Source organism: Propithecus coquereli, unplaced genomic scaffold (assembly GCF_000956105.1).
Source record: "Propithecus coquereli isolate 6110/MARCELLA unplaced genomic scaffold, Pcoq_1.0 Scaffold268, whole genome shotgun sequence".
Lineage (NCBI taxonomy): Eukaryota > Metazoa > Chordata > Mammalia > Primates > Indriidae > Propithecus > Propithecus coquereli.
Window position 1 is genome coordinate 1,002,248 of NW_012148263.1, and position 16,116 is coordinate 1,018,363.

Here is a 16,116-nt window from a genome sequence, read left to right on the forward strand (position 1 = left end):
AAAATAGACAGGTCTATTGCAGAAGTTTATTGCTATTAAAAAGCAAGACGTAAAATATAGGAGAGATTAAGTGGGATTTCAAAAATTCTTAATAACAGAATGAGTGAATGAGAAAGTACATTTTAGAAGTGATTCTGTAAAAGTTAATTAAATTTTTATGTTCTATGAAAAAGTGTCTTTAAAGAATGCAATTAGAACAGGAAGAAATAGGGGATTAACCTTATTCTTAAACTTTCTATTCTGACTAGAGTCACAAAACATTAATTCTTAAAATTAGAAATACTACAAGTACATAAAATTTGAATGCTATGACTTTTGTATATTGAAATATCTATATATTTATTCAGATAAACTTATTTATGGCCACTGGAAATGGTTGGAGCACTTTTTAAAATTATAGGATTATGTGACACTAATTAGAATCACTGAGTATATATTTTATTTGATTAAAACAAATAAATTATTTGTAAAATAATATATAGTCCATTTAACTTCAAATTTCACCAATAATCTTGGTTATTGAAAGTTAGTACCTTGCACTTTTCCACTTCTTCTTCAATTTTCTCAACAATAGCTGCATCCAGAATTTGTAAATCACAAGAAGAACGAGACAAAGTACTGACAGGATGTCCTTTTAGCCAAGTAATAATTTCTTGCACTTTCTCAGCACTACAGTAAAAACAATAAATTTTTTTTCATATTGATTAAAATTTTGAGGGCTTATATAAAAGGCCTAATATAAACCTTCTGAGGGCTATGAATTATAAAAGACATTGAATTTATATAATTAATAATTACTGAACTTAATTGGGACTGATTATAAATTCAATATAAATATGAATATATTCCCTCTCAGTAATAAAAAAATCACAAAAATTATTTTTAAAGTATTTATTGATATAAATGAAATAAAATTTTTAATCTCTTAAAGTAAAAATAAAACAATACAAAATAAGAAACAAGGTAACAAGAAATTCTTGATAAATTAGTTATACCTTTCATTGGAACCACTAAGTTGAACTATGAGGCAATAAATACCACATATCTAGCTTACCCATTCTCATTTTCTCCAGGCCAGATGTCATCTTCATAGAAAACATCCTCTTGGCTATTTTTGGCTATATAACTGAATAGTTCCGGGGCTCTAGCCAAACAAAGAAAAATATTGCTATAAAATATATATGACTAACTTCACATAAATATCCTATGAAATAATTTTGGGTCCTAAGGGGACATATAAAGCATATTGAGGACCAATTACTATAATATTACTAAGGGATAATATTAATAAAGGATACAGAGTAAAAGATTTGAAAGTCAGAGTATTCCTAGGCCCTCAAAAAACTCCCACTGTCTGAGGTTCAATTCATAAACTTACAATAACTTTCAATTACTGACTCTATCATCCTTAATTATGATGTAAGTGATGGATAAAAAATAATATTAGAGGTTCATTTTCTAATTTGTACAACAAAACTGGAGCACTCTATAATACAGCTAAGTTTCTCCTGATATTCCTCAAAACTCTATTTCTTTCTGAGTACAGAACTTTCAGGTACACAGAGTAGATTGAACACATGTGCTTATCTTTGGTTCCTCTCTAATCCAATAAAAGGACAGTAAAGTACAAAAAAGGGCATATACCTAAAAAGGGGAAAAGAGAGACAGAGGATCTGATGGCATATATAAGTTGTTAACAAAATTTTAGAAATTAGAAACTGGATGGATGAGTGTTAACTGATTTGACAGACAAGAATAAGCTGAATCCTAAACCACCAGTAGGAGAAGTCAAAAAGAAACAAATTGGTTGGAACCATAGAACTCTGCAAAAGCTCTGGAATTATAGGCTCCAAGGTACATTTGAAGGCTGTGGGTGGAGTAAGGTTTGGTGAGATTTTAGTTGAAAATTTGTATGACAAGCAGTTAGTGTGTCATGTGGTTACTTGCCTACCCTCTCAGCATAAGACCTGTAGCTTATATCTTGGAAAGGTCAAATAGGAGATGTTCCAGCCTTGGGTATACCAGGCACAAGTAGTTGCAGGTGAGGGGGGCACAACGAGGAGAGGACAGGTGTCATATTGAAAACAGGGAATTAATGAAAGCATAAATACTATACAATGTGTTGCTAGGAAGCATAATGTCTCTAGGGAGCAGACTCAGATGGATATAAGCATGCAGGAAGTTTAGTAGGGACTGCTTGTGGGATATCAACACCTGTGGATGGGAAGGGAAAGGAAGGAAGCAGAATTGGGCACAGGGAGAAAGTTGGGCTGTAATTAACTCTTAATGAATTCCTTGGCCAATCCCACAAAGATCTCAAACCAGGATGATCCTTCAACTTGTCCTGAATTGGGGCAATCAGGCTGGCTAGGCCTTTACACCTTCTTATAGATTGGGCATCGGATCTGTGGTTGTTCTGGGAAGAGGATGTAACTTTGTGTGAGGCAATTCTCTTCTAGGCAATTCCTGAAAAGAGCTTACAGCTGAGGGCTGTTAGAAAGCAGCACTCCTGCTGCCAGGGAAATGGGTCTTTCAGTCCTGAAAAGAGATCCTGGGGGGTGTATCACAGTATTCACTAGGTAATAAGACTCCCTGTCCTTGGTTAATTTCCAGAATACTGGAAGTCAGTTTTGTTCCCGATATCCATTCCCCAAGGAAAAGGTGGGAGGATACCTCTCTGGGAAAGAAAAGATATACATATAGGTGCACTAAATGCCCAATCAGCTTGTTAGTGCCTCATTCATAAATATACACCAAAGAATCACCAGACAAGTAAAAAAAAATTTTAACATGAAAGAAAGACCAAATAAAACAGGAAAATATAAGAGCAATTTGGAGAAAACACAAAACACAAAGACTAGAAGAAAAAAATCTAGAATTACTATCTTCAGAGAAATAAAAAACATTCCATTTATTATGAGAACAAGATGCTATAAAAAAGGAACAGCTAGAGAATAAGGACACACTTCCAGAAATTAAAAATAATTAAACAGAAATTTTAAAATGATGGAAGATAAGATAAAGTTGAGGAAATTTCCCAGAGTAGAAGTATAACAATATAGACAATGGATGAGGAGAAGTAAGATAATTAAGAGGATCAAGCCAGAAAGTCTAAAATCTAATTAACAGGATTCCCAGAAATGGAGAACAGAAAAAATGGTGAGGAGGAAATTATCTAAGAAATAATACAAGAAAGCTTCTCAGAATTGGAAGGGCATGAGTTTCAAGCCTCAATGGGCTGCAGCAGAAGGAAAGAAAAAAGACCCATACCATGGCACACATCATCACATTATTAAACAGCAGTGGCAAAGGAAAACCTATATAATGGGTACAATGAACACTCTCTGGGTGATGGGCACACTTATAATCCTGACTCAAGCATTACAAAAGCGATCCTTGTGACTAAAAAAATTTGTACCCCCATAATACTCTGAAATAAATTACACAGGGGAAAATCCTAAAAAGTTTCAGAAAATGACAATAGATCACATACTAAGATTCAGAATCAGAATGGCACAGGATTTATCAACTGCAATACTGAAAATGAGAAGAGAATGGAACAGTTCTTTCTAAATTCCAAGGGCAAATAATCTCCAATCTAGGGTTCTACACTCAGGAAGTTATCAATTACACATAGGGGAAGAATAAGGACATTTTCAGATATCCAAGTTTTCTCATGAAGCTACCAGATTAAGTGCTCCATCAAAATAGAGACATAAACAAGAAAGAGTAAGGCATGAGAGCCAGAAAATGAAGGAATCCTATTACAGGAGAATGGTGAAGAGAATTCCTGTAGAGGGAAACTCCAGAACGAGAGCTGTGCAACAGCTCTACAGTGCAATCAGTTCAAACTGAAGCAGGAAGATAGAAGGTTTTAGGAGGAAGTCTCCAAGAAGAAAATGGAACAGAGAGATCACCTGATCTGTTTGACCATATTGAGTTTTACAGCTATGGTACAGAGGTTAGGGCTGAATTAGTTATGTGAACACACATAATAAGCAAATGAAAAGACAGCAAACAAAAATGGGTTTAAGGGGGGCAGGGAGGGCAAGGGCAACATATGTAACCTAAACATCTGTACCCCCATAATATGCTGAAGAAAAAAAATGGGTGTAAGAAAGGAAATGAAATCATAATATTCTACAAGGTCCAGCTATGAACATTTATTTTATTATCATTAAGTAAACCTTTAATACAGATTTAATCAAAAATTCTGATAAAACTTTAGTGAGATGGGGAACTGTACATGTGTGAGGGAATTGAGAGTGGTGGTAACAGAAGAGAGCTACAGCTCATAGTAGGAAAGTCTCTCATAGTAGGATATCCATGAATATATCAAGTTGAAAAACGAAGAAAAAGGAGTTTTAAATATGACCTTTTAAAAAAATTTGTGAGTAGAAGAAACAAATTTACGGATGGTAACATGGGATTGAATTGTACTGTTGCCTGCCTCAAAAGATAGAGAATGTGACTTTATTTGGAAATAGACTTTTTATAGCGGCAACAGAGTAAAATGAGGTCATTAGGGTAGGCTCTAATCCAGTATAACTGATGTCCTTATCAAAGTGAAAATTAGGACACAGAGACAGACAAAAAGATGAAAGATGATGTGAAGACACACAGTGAGAACACATGTGAAGATGGAGGATTGGAGTGATGCACTGACAAGTCAAAGAACACATAGGGCTATGAGAAATTAGGAGAGAGGTGCTGCTTCCTTAGTGCCTTTCAGAGGGACCATCACCCTGTTGACACCTTAATTTTGGACTTTTGGTCACCAGAACTGTGAGCAATAAATTTTTGTTGTTTAAGCCACCCAGTTTGCGATACTTGTTATGGGAGTCCTAAGAAACTAACACAAGGATCCTCAAATATAAGGTTAGAAACCAGTGGAACAATGGAAAGAACATTAAATTGTGAATCAGAAGTGAATATGCTTCCTGTAAATCTTTGTCACTAAGTAACTCAGTTCACTTTGGTACTCAGTTTTCTCATTTTTATAATGAGAAGTTGAGTCTTGTTGATTTCTTAGATCATTGCAGTAATAAAATTCAATAATTCTAGGATGGGCGTGGTGGCTCATGCCTGTAATCCCAACAGTTTGGGAAGCCAACATGGGAGAATCAGTTGAGGCTAGGAGTTCAAGACAAGCTTGAGCAAAATAGTGAGACCCTGTCTCTACAAAAAATAGGAGAAATTGGCCAGGCATGATGGTGCATGACTGTAGTCCCAGCTACTTGGGAGGCTGAGGCAGGAGGATGGCTTCAGGTCAGGAATTTGAGGCTGCAAGTGAGCCACGATCATGCTATTGCACTCCAGCCTAGGCAATAGAGCAAGACCCTGTCTCTAAAAATATAAATAAATTAAAAAAAAATTCTAGGATAGTAACCTGTCCAGTTATAGTTGTAAGACTCAGGAAAATCCACTATGCCAAGAACTGTTTTGTTTATCCATGCCAGTTCTCTTAGAGGCATGCAAAGTAGTGAATAATTTATGACAGTAAATTAAGAAAAATTTTAACTAAAAGGAGGCCAATTCTCATCATACCTTTTCTTTTTAATAACATAAGTACCATATTTTCCTACTCTATTTTAGTTAATAGCTGTGATATTCCATGACACAAAATTCAGTTTATATGTAAAATAACATTTTACCATAGGAAATATTTTTCCTCTAAAACTGATGTCAGCAAGGCAATATAAGTAGCACATTCCTAAGTTCTTAGATGCCAGTAGGATCTTGCTAGGCACTTACCTCTCTAGGTACTCTGCAAGAAGTTGTTCTGCTGCAGATGAATACATCCATTCACTTCCCACTTTCTTAGTATATCCAGGTACCTCCTCATTTTTTTTGTTGAATTTGAGATTTAAACCCACATTTGCTTTATGGTCTCCATGAGGGCTGAATTTAAAACCACAGACACACACACACACACACACACACACACACACACACACACACACACGTTTTAAAATGTTGTTCCAAGAATAAGAAGTTTTGCTTTCAATTCTTAGAAAAGCTGAGTTTTGACTGTTCTTCTATATTTTAGTTATTATGGTTATTTCCAAAGTAGCAGAACTTGAAAAATTAGAAGGACTTCAAAACCCAAGTTAACAAAGCATGTAAATAAATTATGTAATTATAGAGGAAAATGAAATAACAAGATGCAAGGAAATATACTATTGAGATTCACACACACCCTGTGATACCTTTTTTCAAGGTTCAATTTCTTAGCTGCTAAAAATAAGAATTGTCTTTCCAACCACCTAAAACATATGCCATTCAGATGAAAAATCACCATCAGAGGAATTTATGCACAATTTTAAAAGAAAATTCAGAGCAATAAGAGAAAAAGAATACTAAAATATTAAGCATTTAATCTTTATCATTTTTCTGCCACTTTAAGTAAATTTCTCTAACATAAACTTACTTTCTCCTAGATCCTCTTCCAATAAAAATACTTCCTGTAAACCTTGAAACAAGGTATCCACTCACTCCAAGGCGACTGGCCAACACATATCCTGGGTTGTACTTTATAGAATATTTCTTTAAATATAAAAACAAAAAGGTCAATTATGGAAACACAAGTATACATTAAATGTTATTTCTTTACCTTTAAAAACTGGAGATAATCAAGACATCACTAACCATTGGATTCTGGCAATATAAGGATTCTCACTTAGATCCATTTCCCCTTTTTTTTTTTTTGAAAGGATCTGTAGGCAGAATTTTTCTGCTCCTCTCTCTTTCTCCTTAAACAACAGAATTCCCAAGGATGGATGAAAGGGGGAGGAAATATACAAGACATAAACTCTACTGTAAGTACTCAATGGCAAACTCCACAGGCAAGTTTTTTTTTTTTTTAAACTAATTTTCATATTCCAAGCAGTACCTAGCAAAGAAAGTACCTCGGACAAAATGAGGCCTCAATAGTTATTATACTTAATTAAGATATAAGTATGTCATCAAAATAGTTGCTACTGAGCAAAATTAAAACTGTCCTTCATATATGGATATAAGTAATATTTTTTCCCCTAATATTTACTGTCATATGAAAGTAACCAGTATTTGTAGGCTCATAATTAATATAGTCAATGAAATGTAACTTTGAGTATTAAGGGAAGACATTATGAAGAATGTCACATTAAAAAAAAGAAGTATCAGATCATATAATTTTTAACCAGGAAGCAAATGATTCACATATCCAGCACCAAGGACAAACTACCATACATTCCTAACATAATGTACACAACAATAACACACATTTACATTATATTCTATATAAATTATATGGATAGTTTATATTCATATCAACAGGAATATAAGGGAATTTTATTACCAACAAAGGACAAATTTCAAGAGATTGGTAAGGAAATCAGCCACCAGTATTTTTTATTGATCATGTCTACAACAACCCTCAAATGGATCATTTTTTTGGTGGCCTGGAATATAAAGTTACTATTAAGATAAATAAATACATTAGTAAAGAATGTAACACAGTTTTTTCCACCAACATCATCAAATTTAGCAATAACACAATACAAATCAAGTATGCTTTCCAGAATAGGTAAGAAGAATTAAAGTAGTAGTTCTCAATCACAAGTAGTACCACTTTTCTAGTAAGTATTTGGAAATGTGTAGGGGCACATTTGGTTATAATAATTGGCATGGGCTACTAGCACTTAGTGCCCATGGACCAAAGATGCTAACTGTCCTGCCATATACACAGCAGTCCTATTTAATGCATAATTGTCCTGCCCCAAATACCAACAGTACTTCTTTTGAGAAATACTGGGTTATGCTATAATTAAAATTATCACAAATATCCTAGAAAATACAAAATAAATATCTGTTAGCCTTTCTGTTTTTGTTTGAGAAAAAAGTAAAAAAAAAAAAAACAAAATAAATATCTGAGAACATTGGGCTAGAGAAAGAAGGCAGCGTAAGTGAAAGTTAGAGAAAGTTATGTAAAGAGAAAGAAATTATACATACTAGAGGAGGCATGCCCAACAGCACTGTACACTACAAGTGGGCGGGCTCTTCTAGATCTAGAAAAAGCCAGGGATAAAAGAACAAGTTCTTCTACCTTCAGTGACTCTGAGAAAAAAAACTCTAGCTTCTTTATCTAATGAACCACTCTCCTGATTGCCTGACTCTGCTGTCTAAATTTCTTCTCCAATAGAGACCTGATCATAAGACTTTAGGGATGTCTTTGTCTTCCATATATAAAGTTTCCTCAGGGGTCTGCTGATACGTAATGCCACAAATTCATTTCACAGGATATAAAGCTTTAGATTTTATCATTTTATGGAAAAAAAAGCCTAAGTAGCAAGAAGTGGTTGATTGTGAATTAACTTCAGCTAAGTCAATTATTCAATCAGTCAATAAGAACAAATAACAGATATCAGAACCTTCCTCCTACTGTAACAGGGGAAAAGGGCAGTGAACATCTTCGGAGAAAAAGTCCTGAAAATGGACACTGTGAACTTAAATGCAGTTTCCCAATATTCTTTAGGGTTGTTGAGACTGTTCATTTTTAGCTGGGCAGAGATATACAAACTTTGCAGAAAGGCCATCTGTCACTTGTAACAAAAAAAGCAGGCTTTGAATTATTATGAAAGGTTTAAAAAACCTAAGTCGGGCTGGGCATGGTGGCTCACACCTATAATCCCAGAGCTTTGGGAGCCTGACAGGCAGGAGGATCACTTTAGGCCAGGAGTTCGAGATGAGCCTGGGCAACATATTAATAGCAAGACCTTGACTGTAAGAAAAATTAAACAAAAAAAAATTAGCTGGGAGTGGTGGTGCGTGCCTGTAGTCCTAGGTACTTGGGTGGCTGAGGCGGGAGGATCGCCTGAGCCCAAGAGTTGGAGGCTGCAGTGAGCTGTGATCATGCCACTAAACTCCAGCTCCAGCCTGGGAAACAAAGAGTGAGACCTTGTCTTAAAAAAAACAAAAAACAGAACAAAACAACAACAAAAAAACAAGAAAACCCCCTAAGTCTATTCCCAGAGGGTATGCTAATCAATGTGTCTCATAAGTTTGAACACAATCATCCATAATAACCATTATGAATTAATGATGGGATTTCAGTGACTTTTTTTCCTCTTAAAGATCTGCATAAGTTTCGAGAACAGATTCCACACTTATTTTTAAATAATACTAGATGCAACTGTGAAAGAATCTAATCATTATTAAATAAGATATTTGAAATAAATTCAAAGGAGTGGCAAAAATATCCTTCTAACATTTTAAAAGTTTATCAATTCTAAATGAAACAATACAAATTACTATACTCACATGCTGGTTCTGTATTAAAGCATCGAGATTGGGTTCACATGGAATGCTGAAAACTACACGAATCCTACCTTCTGTAATCACGTCCCCTGAATCCTGAACCTTGGATGAAAAAAAAAAAATCGCAGTATGTTTTAGCCTTTCACTACATTTTATTTTATTTATTTTTGCTTATATGAACGTATTTATTATTTCTGAAATATAGTATGATAATAAAGTTAGTGGAAATTCTCTTGGAATTTGTATGTGGATATGATAATATTATAAATTTCAGTCATTGTATCCTTGCTTTAATAGCTGTTAATCATTCCTTTTAAACTAACTTTTTATTTGCAGATAACTTCAAAGTGCCAAAAAATTGCAAAAAAGGGTACAAAATACTTGAAAATATTTACCCGGATTCACCTCTTAACATTGTAAAGCAAGTGGCTTTAACATTTGTTAATTAATAAAAAATAAAAAAATGTATGCATGCTTTCTTAAAAAAATTTTGCACACTGTATAATAACATACACATAATTATTTTTCTGAATACTTTGAGGATGTATTACATAAATTATATCTCTAATCTCTTAAATATTTTAGTGTATATTTCCTAAGAAGGATATTTCATTGTATAACCACAGTATAGTTATTAAATATATAAATTTACATTGATAATAAATTTATCTAAGCTATTATCCATATTCCAATTTGTCAGTTGACCTAATAATGACTTTTACAGAACTATTGTCTCCCTTTACTACAAAATCCAGGCTAGGATCAGATATTCCATTTAGTTGTTATATCTCTTTAGCATCCTTTAATCTGGAATATATCCAGAGCTTTTTTTTGTTTTTTGTAACACTGACGTGTTGAAGAATACAATTCATCCTTCTCTCTCCACCTTTCCTTTTTTAAAAAACAGTTCCTCATTTGGGGTTTGTCTGATGCTTTTTCGTAATCAGGTTAAGGTAATAATACATTCTCAGCTAGAATACTGCATAGGTGATGTGTCCTCTGGGTATCACATCTGGAAGCACACGATGTTCATCTGTTCCTCAACATGATACTAACTTTGATTATACTATCAAGATGTTGCTCTTGATTACACAATTACAGTTTTTTATAATAAACAGTCTGTGGGGAGACACTTTCTAAGACCATGCAAATATCCTGCTCTTGATAAAAAAATTCCCCCTAGATTTAGCTTGCAATGATGATTCTTACCTGATTCAATCTTTAGCATAATAGTTGCAAAATGGTTTTCCACCTCCAGCACTCTCTCCACATTTACTCTTGATGTGCTACTGTAAACAAGAGTCCTTTCCTTCCCTATTTATCATCTTATTATTACTGTGAAATCATGAATTATTATTTTTCCAATTGTTTATAATTCATTAATGTACGTAATTATCTTGGTACTTAAAACTATCTGAGATTTGGCCAGTGGGAGCCCTTTCAGCCTAGTTTCTGTGTTTACGTGACATGCTCCCATCATTCTTTTGAGCACTTCTTTACTTTCTGGTATAATAAGATGTTCTAGGCTCATCTTGTATCTTCCCTGCCCTAGACCTAGAATCAGCCATTTCTCTGAGAAGCCCTGGTCCTTTTAGTGGGATAGAGAATTAGAGGTCAAGATCTGGGTGTTACATGTGTTCATTGTTACTGGAGTGTCTTTGCTTCTGATTCTTTTGAGCAAATACAGCTAGAAAATATAGGCATGTACAGACACAAATACAGATACATACATATACACATATACATGTGCCTATATGCACACATATACATACATATATACATATTTTAGAAATAATGAGTTCATATCAATACCTCCAAACGTGTCCCTACAGGTTTTTCTTTTTGCTTTCTCCTACTCCATATTTGCATGTGCCTTTTTCCATGTAAGAATTGGAGTTCCTCAAAACATGAACACATTTATAAATTCACTCAACCCTATATTACACCTAAAATAGTTTCAGAATTGCTTCCTCCATACCACCACAACAAACAAACCCTAAAAAAAGAGATTAGGATTTGAATTATTTATCCCCTACCTCCTGAGCTCAAGAATAAAGATATATATCAAATACTATGTTCATAAGTTACATGGATGAATTCTTTCTTATTTTTCCCCTTTGGTATTACATTTATTTTGCACCTAAATGAAGAGAAGTTAAATAATTATATTAACTTGAAACCAGAAAGAAATTTAAGTAATAAAAACTGCAACTAACTTCTCCAGTGCAGCCATAATAGGGGGTTCCCAGCATAAAGACCATACTTCTAGGAGGAAACAAATCATCCAATGTTTTGATATTGGAGAAACGGGAGTCAAAAGCTCGGATGTCCTATGTAAAATGAAATACAAAAGTAAATCATCACAGTCAAAATTTCTATAGATTGCACATCAAGTTTTTGTCCTATGGAATTATGACTATGCTGTCTGCAAATGTCAAATATGAAGATTTTCTACATAACACTAGCAACTAAAATTTACTGATTAGTTACATGCCAGGCATGCTTCTGAGTGCTTCACACATTTATTTAGTTCATTTAATCCTCAAGACCACAGACCACAGACCATCGTCTGTGGCAGAGACCGTTATTAGCCTCACTTTACAGGTGAAGAAACTGGGGCACAGAAGAGGGATGAATCTTGTACAAAGTCATACAGCTAAGAAGCCAACTCAGGCGGTCTGTGTTCTTAATCACCGACTACACTATATTGTACCCCCAAAATTATAAGATCACTACATGTTTTTTAAAATGTTGCCCCCTCACCATATCTAAGATTATAAATACAAAAGTAAATGCCTTTTATGTTCATTAGTTTATTTATTTAAGGCAAACATTTTTGAATAACAAAAATCTAAAATTCAAGGGTGTAAGTTAAAGCTGGGATTTTTCTTTTATAGACTAAGTCCTTAAAAAAAACCCACAAAAGACAAGTTTCCTAACTGTACACACAGTGAATGAGCATGTAATACTCTTTATAAAGACTAAGGTATTTTGCAAATTACATTAAATAACAATCTCTATTATACATTGCTGAATTAGTCTTCTATTTATGAATACATATTAATGATATAGTCTTTTCTTTCTACAATGTGTACTAGTGTACATTAAGATAAAATTGAAACTTGATGTAGACTTACCTTGACAATAGTTTGATAAACAAAAGGAACAACTTGTTTTGACCACTGTTTCTCTAGACGAACTTCACCATTTTGATTTATTTGATATTTACGACCTGTGAGTAACTGAGCATATACAACTGCAGATGTTTCATTTATTATTATTCCTTTTCTTCTCAGGTAGCTAAAAGAAAGAATAAAAAAGAAATATACATATGAATGAGTACACACATATATATATTCTAGGATGATAATCATCTAAACTAATCTAATCTAAGCTACTAATCATCTAAACAACTCACAGTCAAATGCTTAAATAAACTTTGAATAAATATACCAGCAGATCTGGGTATCTAACTTAAGACTTTTTTACATTATTTATATTACTCTGTGCATGCTCCCCCACCCCACCCCCCTGTCTATGTGATTAAATGAGAATTCACAGAATTATAAGAAATTCCCGTGTTTCACATCCACTAGGATGGCTACAATCAGAGGATGTGGAGAAATCGGAACACTTGTACACTGCTGTTGGGAATGTAAAATGGTGCAGCTACTGTGGAAAACAGTTTGCCAGTTCCTCAGAAAGGTAAACGCTGAACTGCCACGTGACCCAGCAATTCTACTTCTAAGTATATCTCCACACCCAAAATTGAAACAGGCACTCTAAAAAATACTAATACATGAATGTTTATAGCAGCACTATTCAGAATAGCCAAAAAATGGAAACAATCCAAATGTCCACCAATGGATGAATGGATAAACAAAAAGTGGTCTATCCATACAGTGAAATATTATTTGGCCATAAGAAATAACAAGCACTGACAAATGTTACAATGTATATAAACTTCACAAACATGTGAATTAAAAGAAGCCAGACACAAAAGATCATATATGATTCCATATATATATGAAACATCTGGAATAGGTAAATCCATAGAGACAGAAAACAGATTAGAACTAGCCAGGGCATTTGGTGGGCCTTTTCGATCTAAAGCAGGGGCCTGCACACTAAAGCCATGGGCCAAATCCAGACTGCCTCCTCTTGTTTTAAATAAAATTTTATTGGAACATAGTCATTCATTACCTACTATCTATGGCTGTTCTTGTGCCACAGAGTTGAGTAGCTGTGACAGACACCGTAAAGTCTACAAAGCCTAAAATATTTACTATTTGGCCTTTACAGAAAAAGTTTGCCGACTTCTGATCTAAATATATAATCATTCTTCATCTAAGTGATATTTTCTTATGTCCTTTCCTTTTTTTTTTAGGTAGAGTTTCACTCTGTGGCTCTGGGTAGAGTACAGTGGCATCATCATAGCTCACTGCAACCTCAAACTCCTGGGCTCAGGCGATCCTGCCTCGGCCTGCCGAGTAGCTGGGATTACAGGCGCATGCCATCATACCCAGCTAATTTTTTCTATTTTTGGTAGAGACAGGGTCTCACTCTTGCTCAGGCTGGTCTCAAACTCCTGACCTCAAGTGATCCTCCCAGAGTGCTAGCATTACAGACGTGAGTCACTGCACTCGGCCTCCATTTGCTCTTTGCAGAACTCCTATCAGATAGATATTAGAAACTCTGACTATACTCTTTTCATCTCTTTATGCTTTTGTACTATTTGTTGAAGGAATACCTCAGCTTGATCATTTAGTTCACTGATTCAATTTTAAGTATGCCCACATGACTACTGAACCTATCTACTGAGCTCACTATTAACAATCATACTTCAAATTTTTATAGATATTTATACACAAATATATGTATTATATACTATATGCTATATAATAATACACTATATATAAAATTACAATATATAATATAGTATGAAATTATATAATGCCACATTATTATATATATTTTCTCATATCAGCTTATACTTTAATGATGTTGTTCTCTACGGTAGGGTTGGTCTAAAGTAAGTCATGTCATCTTAGCCAGAAACAGAAGTTTTCCAGCAAATTTTTGAAATATAACATTCTGGCACCATTTCTTAAAAATCCATGGGAATTCTGTCTACCACTTTCACTCAAAAGTTATTTAGCCAGTAATCTTGGCCAGCCACGGTAGCTCAGGTCTGTAATCCTAGCACTCTGGGAGGCTGAGGTGGGAGGATCACTTGAGATCAGGAGCTGAAGACCAGCCTGAGCAAGTATGAGACCCATTCTCTACTAAAAATAGAAAAAATTATCTAGGTGTGGTGGTACATGTCTTTAGTCCCACCTACTTGGAAGGCTGAGACAGAGAATTTCTTGAGCCCTGAAGTTTGAGGTTGCAGTAAGCTATGATGACACCACTGGATTCTAGCCAGGGCAACAGAGCAAGACTCTGTTTCAAGAAAAAAAAAAAGAAAAGGAAAGGAAATTATGGACCAGTCTCTCTCTCACGAAAGTAGATGCAAAAGTCCTACGCAAAATTTAACAGACAAAATTCAATTATATATAAAAAAAACAATATATCATAACTAAGTGGGATTTATTCCAGAATTTAGGGGTAGATTCATATTATAAATTCAATGAATGTAATCCATCAGATTAACAGAAAAACAGAAAAAGCAGATGATCATTTTGACAGATGTAGAAAAGATAGTTGATAAAATCAGTACCAATTAATGAATAAAAATTCTTAACCAGCTAGGAATGGAAGGAAATTTCCTTAATCTGATAAATAATACTGATTTTTAAAAACTCTACAGCAATCATTATATTTATTGGTAAATTACTTAAGGTCTTCCTCTGAAATTGAAAATGACACCATAAACCAATAAGAAAAACTACAAAACTTATACAACCCAATTTTAAAAAGGACAAAAGACTTTTAAACCAAAATAAGATATTATTATACCATAGAAATGGCTAAAATGGAAAAGACAGCAATAAATAAGTACTGATGAGGATAGAGATCAATAGAAGTTCTTACAAACTGCTGGTACAGTGTAAATTTATATAACCACATTGCAAATCTTTTTGGCAGTGTCTGCTAAAGCTTAGTTTAGGCATATGCTATGAAGCAGTAATTCCACTCGTAGATACATACCCTCAACAGAAATGTACATATATGCATTCACCAAATGCCCCAAATGAGAAGCAACTCAAATTTCTGTCCACAGTAGAATGGATAAATAAATTGTGCTATACTCAGATAATACTATCATTAGTGAAAATGAATTAAATATAACTACATGTAACAAGTATGAATGTTAGAATCACAATATTGACCAAAAGAAGTCAGGCTCAAAAAGAATACATTCTGTATGAATCAACTTATACTGTATGAAGTTCAAAAATAGAAAAAACTAATGTATGGGGCCACAAGTCAAAACAGTTAACCTTGGGGAGAGGAGTAGTGGATACTAATGGCTAGAAGGGTGTACAAGGGGCTTTCTTGGACTATGGTAATATTTCTGTTGGTTATTTTATTGTAAGAATACAGTACATAATACATGTAACATACAAAATATGTGTTAACTGACTATTTATGTTATCAGTAAGGCTTCTGGTCAGGTTTTTAGTAGTTAAATTTTGGAGGCATCAAAGATTACACATGGATTTTTTACTGCATGGGGGGGGTCAGTGTTTCTAATGCCCATGTTGTTCAAAAGTCAACTGTTTTATTACTTAAAAATGCTGACATTTATGTGATCCTTCAGCAAGTCATAATCTGTTTGCTGGTGGAAGATCTTGCCTCGGTGTTGATGGCTGCTGA

General features: G+C 34.2%; 1 protein-coding gene across 2 annotated transcripts in view; it reads right to left on the reverse strand.

Annotated features, from left to right (window-relative positions):
• The window catches only part of XRN1 (5'-3' exoribonuclease 1), a 117,137-nt gene that overhangs the window by 50,548 nt on the left and 50,473 nt on the right, over positions 1-16,116 (reverse strand). For both annotated transcript variants that reach the window (XM_012647443.1, XM_012647442.1), the window contains exons 21-27: positions 12,435-12,597; positions 11,514-11,627; positions 9,301-9,399; positions 6,431-6,546; positions 5,755-5,901; positions 1,055-1,144; positions 534-669 (exon numbers count right to left, since the gene is read on the reverse strand). In XM_012647443.1, coding sequence (XP_012502897.1) covers positions 534-669; positions 1,055-1,144; positions 5,755-5,901; positions 6,431-6,546; positions 9,301-9,399; positions 11,514-11,627; positions 12,435-12,597 — 865 coding nt within the window. The remainder of the gene's footprint in view (positions 1-533; positions 670-1,054; positions 1,145-5,754; positions 5,902-6,430; positions 6,547-9,300; positions 9,400-11,513; positions 11,628-12,434; positions 12,598-16,116) is intronic.